General features: G+C 51.0%; 1 protein-coding gene across 1 annotated transcript; it reads left to right on the forward strand.

The window, feature by feature from the left end:
- The first annotated feature begins 1,149 nt into the window (after positions 1-1,149).
- On the forward strand, positions 1,150-3,105 carry KCNE4 (potassium voltage-gated channel subfamily E regulatory subunit 4). Its single transcript, XM_066345448.1, has 2 exons — positions 1,150-1,282; positions 2,315-3,105. Exon 2 carries the CDS (start codon positions 2,341-2,343, stop codon positions 2,857-2,859), a length of 519 nt encoding a protein of 172 aa, XP_066201545.1. The 5' UTR covers positions 1,150-1,282; positions 2,315-2,340; the 3' UTR covers positions 2,860-3,105.
- The last annotated feature ends 4,354 nt before the right edge of the window (positions 3,106-7,459 follow it).

Genomic DNA, 7,459 nt, shown 5'->3' on the forward strand with positions numbered 1-7,459 from the left:
CAGGTGGGGTAGAGGGACGTCACCATGCTTCCCACTGATCTTTAATTTAACAATAGCCGAACCATGAGAGATCCTTTCTCTAGAGCTGATTCCCCAAGATCGTCTGACTGCGGTTTATGGGCCAGAGGCGACTGGGGGCGGAGCCATCCTCCAGCATACTTCAACTTAGAGTGAGAGGTTCTCAGAACAAACATCCCGGGGAGTACATGGACCGACACCACCGTCTTCGATTTCTTTTCGGGTTTTGATTGCAGCAACCCTTTTCACACAGGTGTCTACATAGGTTTTAAACGCTTGACCTGTGCTCAGCTGCTCACCGGAAGGATTCCTGCTCCTCCTGGGACCTGCCAGAGGCCAGAGCCCAGTGAAAGGTCCCCGTGTGACCCTGAGCAGTTGTGCCCGTCGAGTTGGAGTGAAACCGACCACAGCCTCTTGCTCAGTAATTCGTTTCCACTTCACACAGACTACTGAGAAGAATCTAAAAGACATATATATTTTTAATTCCAAGAAAACAGATTAATGAGCTTGATGCAGAAGACAGGTAGAACCTCTCTGTGTTTTCGTAGGGCTAACCTGCACCGGTCCTATGGTGCAGAATAAATCTCAGACTGATCAAGCTGACAGGTCACACTGTTCGTAGCATGCTATGTGTCGAAGCACTACTCCCCACCCAGCCCCAAGGTCTGACAACAGAACAGACCAAGAATCAGAGGTGCGGCAAGGTTCAGTGAAGATTTCGGAAATTTGCCTGGTTAGTGGAGGAACGGAAACTTAAGCCCTAGTTTCTTGACAGTGAATCCCACACTTGCTTCCAACTGTCTTTTCTCCAGATAATGGTCTTTGTCTCTGGAAACCTGCAGACGGGATCAGGGCTGTTCCCCGAGGGGTAGATGAAACGGGAACTAACTTTCAGTGAGAGTGGACCTGGGGGTGCCGCCTCTAACACACCCTGTTCTCCTCTCCTGACTTGTTTGCATGGCCACCTGAGAACTCTGTCCGCCTGCGGAGCAGTGGGGGCCTCCGCTCCCTCCTGGTCTCTCTCTTTCCGCAGCTGCTGAGTTCAGCGAGTGGAGCTGCAGCGCCCTGAGTTCACTGTTCACTCTGCCACGACCGGCCCCTGTTGTAAATCTTCCTCCCAGGACACGTGACGATGCATTTCTTGACTATATATCCCAACTGCAGCGGCCGAGCTGTCAGAGCGCTGAGCCCCGCACGGAGGAGGGACGCTCTTGGACTTGGCTCTTGAGGAATTCAGGACTTGGGACGGATTTGTCAGCCTTTGGTAAGTTAGTGATGCTTTCTTGGCTTCAGAAACATTTCAAAGGAGGCTATTTCTAGCAAATTGTAGATGAAGTTTTCCCTTCCTTCTTTCCTTTCTTTCTTTTGTTGTTGTTGTTCTAAGGAAACTTTGGTTTGAATTAAAAATAGTTTTAAGTTGGAGAAGCAGCAACGTAAACTTTTTTTCTGCTCAGTTAAAAACGGCTTCCCAGTGATCACAACGTAATCTGTTTTTCTCTCTGCTCCCTTGTCTTGTATTGATTATTTCCTTTGCTTTTTAAAACTGTAAAAGCAATGCTTTTGACGTGCTCACTGTGTGGACTGCAAATATGATGGAAGTGTATAGACTAAAAAAATGAAAGTCCTTCTTTTACTCTCCCCACCCCCTACCTCTCCTGCACACCAACCCCTGTGAGCTGTTTGGTGGGACCTCTGACCCCTGTTCTTCATGCGTTTAAAGCTGTTTTGATGTTGCCATCCCACAACAAAACAATTGCCTGGTTAGTGGAGGAACGGAAACTTAAGCCCTAGTTTCTTGACAGTGAATCCCACACTTGCTTCCAACTGTCTTTTCTCCAGATAATGGTCTTTGTCTCTGGAAACCTGCAGACGGGATCAGGGCTGTTCCCCGAGGGGTAGATGAAATGGGAACTAACTTTCAGTGAGAGTGGACCTGAAAGGCCCCTCGGCAAGCTCCTGAGTGGGGGTGGGGGTGGGGGCCGCGCTCCGCTGAGCCGGCAGCCCCCGGAGGCCGCCGGGCGCCCGTGCTGTGAACCGGCCCCCGCAGCAGCTCTGAGGACCTGCAGTGTGTACTTTTACTTCGGGGCCTGGGGCTCGGGGTGGGGGTGGGGGTGGGGGGCTCTCGTTTTCTCACTGGATGCCCTGCGTAGCTCCTGCAGCCTCTGTCCACTCCCAGGGCTGCCAAATGCCCAGGACATGATGGGGGACTAGTTTTGATTTGCTAATTTACCTAGAACTTGGTCCTGTGTGTAGCAGGGCCCCGGGGGAGAACCCTAACCTGCCTCTTTCCCCCCAGAGCCTGGCTGTGTGAGCAGCGCTCCAATGCTGAAGATGGAGCTCCTGAACAGCACGCACCCCAGCACCGCGGTCCCCAGCAGCCCCCTGGAGTCCCACGTCCCCGGCGGCGGCGGCGGCGGCGGCAACGGGAACGAATACTTCTACATTCTGGTGGTCATGTCCTTCTACGGCATTTTCTTGATTGGAATCATGCTGGGCTACATGAAATCCAAGAGGCGCGAGAAGAAGTCCAACCTCCTGCTGCTGTACAAGGATGAGGAGCGGCTGTGGGGGGAGGCCATGAAGCCCCTGCCCGTGGTGTCGGGCCTGCGGTCGGTGCAGGTGCCCATGGTGCTGAGCATGCTGCAGGAGAGCGTGGCGCCCGCCCTGTCCTGCACCCTCTGCTCCATGGAAGGGGACAGCGTGAGCTCCGAGTCCTCCTCGCCCGACGTGCACCTCGCCATCCAGGAGGAGGGGGCGGACGACGAGCTGGGGGAGACGTCGGAGACGCCCCTGAACGAAAGCAGCGAGGGGTCCTCGGAGAACATCCATCAGAATTCCTAGCACCCCCAGGGCGCCTGGAGGTGGCTCCGTCAGCCAGCGCCCTTAGACAGAGGAAGGACACTTTTCGTGTCTGGTTTCATTTCTGCAGCGCAGCTGCCACTTTGAAGGGCCCCTCGGCAAGTTCCTGAGTGGGGGTGGGGGAGGGGGCCGCGCTCCGCTGAGCCGGCAGCCCCCGGAGGCCGCCGTGCGCCCGTGCTGTGAACCGGCCCCCGCAGCAGCTCTGAGGACCTGCAGTGTGTACTTTTACTTCGGGGCCTGGGGCTCGGGGTGGGGGTGGGGGTGGGGAGCTCCCGTTTTCTCACTGGATGCCCTGCGTAGCTCCTGCAGCCTCTGCCCACTCCCAGGGCTGCCAAATGCCCAGGACATGATGGGGGACTAGTTTTGATTTGCTAATTTACCTAGAACTTGGTCCATGCAGACCTGACTGGCTGCAAGGCCCTCTGCTGTGTGCCGGTGGCATTAGTTCCTTACAGTACTTCTTTCGGAGATCTTGTGGGCTGAGAGGGGGAAATTTAATGGAGAACTTTCCACGGGAGAAAGCTGGAGATCTGAACCAGGCCCATTTTCACACCAGAAGGATAAATAGTGCAACCTTCAAACTTGTTAACATTGGCTGCCATGATACCACATGACCTTTTCTCTAACTTATGACCTTGAACTCTGACCTGGGACCCATGCAGCATGTCATGCTGGCATGAGGTTTAGTTTTAGTTTTCTTTGGTTGGGAGGCCTTCTCCAGCCTCTAACCTGCACTCCTAATGGCCGTGCAGGGGATACTTCCTGATCCCTCCAGAGGGGCCCTGGGGCGGTGGGGGTGTGTGTGTGAACAAAGCCAACCGTTAGCTCTGCTGCTGCTCGTTGCCCAGCAAGTTTCCTGAGCTGGGAAAGGACACAACGTGGGCCTCTGTGATAACGGCCTTTCGTCACGTAGCCGTGACCTGGAAGGGCACACTCAGGCTGAAATTGCACAAAGCTGGTGTCCAAGTTCTGTTTCCTGATCCTGCGCCACCCTGACACTGATTTGCTGGGTGGTCCTGGGGCATGTCACCAAGAGGTTTACTGCCTTCATGAGACTCCCGATGATGTGCGTCCCCAGGGGGCTGGGAGGATGTCTTTAGATTTGAAGACTCTGATAAATCCTGCAGGGCCTGGTGTGAGGAAGCTTGGACACGCTAGTTCCCCCTTGGCCAGTGAGTCTGAGAAAAGGATCTGCTCACTTAAAGGAACAGTTGGAGACTTAGGAACATGAGCGACTGGGCAATTCAGGGCGAACCACCACCTCGTCCGGGCTGCCGGTGTTCCCAGCCGGGCCCCAGAGGCACAGGCCAGGTTTTACTCTGCAGAGTCTCTGGGTGCTGGCATATGGACACCCCAGCTAAGGGGCTGACAGACCCCAAAGAAAACACTCAGGAACGCTTGTTGATGTCTCCACGGATTCCTGTGGTCGGCAGCTTTGCAGCCCTTGAATACAAGGAGGGAGCAAAACACACAAAAATTCAAATTTAATTCTAGTAAAAACAGAAAACTTAAAGAACACCGTACTCTCCCCTGATTGGAGACAGCAGTAACTACTGTCCCCATGGAAGGGTTAACAGAGTAGGAGCTGGTTTGTCAGCTCGCCTTAACACAGCGCTAGAGGAAATCGGGAGGGAAAGGGGCCTCTCTTCACTTTAAAATTCAGAGTGTGGATTTACTCCAAAGGGGGCTGTTTAAGGTGAAAGAAGCCAAGTTAAGTTGGCCCCTTGCCTGGAATCACTTGAATTCTGAAACTTTATAGCAACGGACATGTGCGTGGTCACATTTTCCATTGCTTCATCCTAAAGTTTGGTGCATATCTAGCTGCACCCATTAAAAAGTGATGTATATACTTCCTTCTTATTCTATTAAGTTGTATAAAGTTTTCCTCTTGTATTTAACAGTTTGCCATTTTCACAATATATATATATTTTTTAATTTAAATAAACAAACACATTTCCCTGAGGAAGTTCTGAGTTCTTTCTTTGATTCTGCGACATAGTTCCTAACTTCTAAGACATCCCAGACACATTTTCCCAGCTGTCTCTGCATCCGGGTCCTTTTCCAAGTTAGAGTTCCATGAATATATATTTTATTTCTGCCTGAACCATGGACTGAACAAAGCTGGGCTTTTCCATCTTGTGATATGCTTTTCAATGAATGACACACAAGTTGCTGATGATCTTATATCAATTTCTCTTTTTAAATTCAGTGGGCATTGGGGGCCTTTGAACATGCAACTGCTACAAAGGTGTTGCTCCAAATTTGGTTGTGAGAAAACGTTTGATTTGCATGTTGGTTTGGCAGACGTTACTCACACGTGGTCACAGCAGCACAGACTGTTGTATATACAGCAACACAAACTTAGGAAAATACCAGAGCACTAAGTCAGGGCGTAGGGACGGCCTCCTCCTTTCTATCCCAGTCACTTGTGCAGGAAGACTGACTTTCTAAACTCCTCCCACTTGGTTCGGCTGTTAACTCTGGCCCATAGCCCTCATGATTTTATTTACACAGTGAGAAGTGCTAATGAAAAGTGACCCAGGCCAGTGATCCATTTTGAATCAAGCAGTTGAAACAAAACATCCTTACTTATATATTTCCCTTGGTCCTGTGAGCTTGGCTTCTTTGTTTCAAGGAAATGTTTCCATTAGGTAGACAAATAACTATCTCCCCAAAAGATGGAGCTGATGAAGGAACAGGGAAACCCAGGCCCTTCCAAAACCCACCGAGGCTCTTCTTCCATCAGTTGGTGCTTTCACAGTGTAAGATGAGAAGATTATTTTAAAAGACAAGAAAGCCCTCCCACCTACTGCAGATGAATGCCATTCTTGGTAAGGAAATAGTTAAGGAAAACATTTTTTACCATGGGCGGAAGAAGAGGGAATTCTAAACTCTAATTGTCCTAAAAATATGCAGAGTACACTATGTCGTTTTAATGGAGTATTTGTTTTCTTTAAAAAAAAAAAAAACCCAGAAAACTTCTAAGCAGAACCTAAGGCCCAAGGGGTTTAATCTGTGTGGATTTACTCATGCATGTGAAAAACAGCAAAGGGAATTTGGCTCCGTGCACCTAGGATATTAGAAACATATTGTAAAGCACTTAAATGTTAGGGATGAGGTAAATGGATGGTCCATGCTGTTCTAATTACACCTTTGTACGTCAAAGTCAGGCAGGGATGCTGTAGAGAAAAAGATTTCTTTCACGGACAGAACCATGGGATCAAAACTACCGGGAAAGGCTGAAGTTGGGCCAAGGAATGAGAGCTCTTGGCTGGCGGCTCCGGTGGGGGAGCAGACCCCGCAGTACATTTGAGAGCTGCAATTGGAGGGTTTTGTGGTTAGGCACGCACTTCCAGGGCTCAGCTGAAAAAAGGTCATTTTTCATCCTATAAAATGCTGCTCTGATCTTAGACGCTGCGGAACAGACAGAACACTGAGCTTACGATGCAACTGATACTCCAGGTTTAGACAGAGCATGCGTCTGCTCAACTGCCTTACCGCAAATCTGAGCGCCCTGCTGAAGACGATCCCAGGGAGTCTCATGGGTCAAGGGACAGGAGGGGTCCTCGAGGGTTGGAGGGAGGCACATCAGCTGACTGACGAGGAGAGCGGGTCAGGCTGGCTGGCACTGGACCTCAGGAAGGCAAGGGGTACTTGGGGCAGCAGAGGCTCAGCCTTGTTAGGTCTAGCTTTCTAGTCTAATCCTGCTCTTGTGCTGCTCTGGAGCTCTTTCCAAATGACAGGCCATGCTGGCCTTCCTCTCTGGGGACCTGTTAATGAAAAGAATGGCAAAGCACTGAGCTCAGCCTGAACCTAAAGGAAAAGCAGCTTCTGGCTTCTCCTTTTTGAAATATGTCCCGGGTGTCCATCTGCAAATAAAGTCACTGAAAGCTCCTCTCCTGTGGATGTTTCCTCAGGAGACAGTGATGTTTAGGAAAAGGATATGATTTGCCAAAGGAGAAGGGTCAGAAGGGAGAAAACCACTGTTCACTTCTGCTTTTCCCCATTTCTGAAATGTTTCCTCCCACACAGGAAGGAACAGTTCAGGACGTGAGCTGTTACCATGGAGACAACCAGCCAAGGTCACTTGTTTGAAGGAGCCCATGACCCCACAGCACTGGATTAGAGCAACTTTATGAAGTTGGGAGTAGGTCCTTGACTCAGGAGACGAGTTCTGAGCCCACGGCAGCCTCCACCCATGACAGGGAAGAGGAACGAGGGGAGTACCTGGCTTCCCATTTGTCCTGGACAACCCCTTGTCCTGCCCCCTTCCCATGCAACGCAGGGCTAAACTCTTGTTCTCCCTGCTCTAGGAATTTCTTTTCTTTTCTTTCTTTCTTTCTTTTTTTTTTTTTGTATTTTTCTGAAGCTGGAAACGGGGAGAGACAGTCAGACAGACTCCCGCATGCGCCCGACTGGGATCCACCCAGCACGCCCACCAGGGGGCGATGCTCTGCCCCTCCGGGGCGTCGCTCTATCATGACCAGAGCCACTCTAGCGCCTGGGGCCGAGGCCAAGGAGCCATCCCCAGCGCCCGGGCCATCTTTGCTCCAGTGGAGCTTCAGCTGTGGAAGGGGAAGAG

The sequence above is a fragment of the Saccopteryx leptura genome, chromosome 7 (assembly GCF_036850995.1).
Source record: "Saccopteryx leptura isolate mSacLep1 chromosome 7, mSacLep1_pri_phased_curated, whole genome shotgun sequence".
Taxonomy (NCBI): Eukaryota; Metazoa; Chordata; class Mammalia; order Chiroptera; family Emballonuridae; genus Saccopteryx; species Saccopteryx leptura.

What these genes read in the sequence shown, in the direction of transcription:
- KCNE4 (XM_066345448.1), top strand. Translation starts at nt 2,341, where the DNA reads ATGCTGAAGATGGAGCTCCTGAACAGCACGCACCCCAGCACCGCGGTC.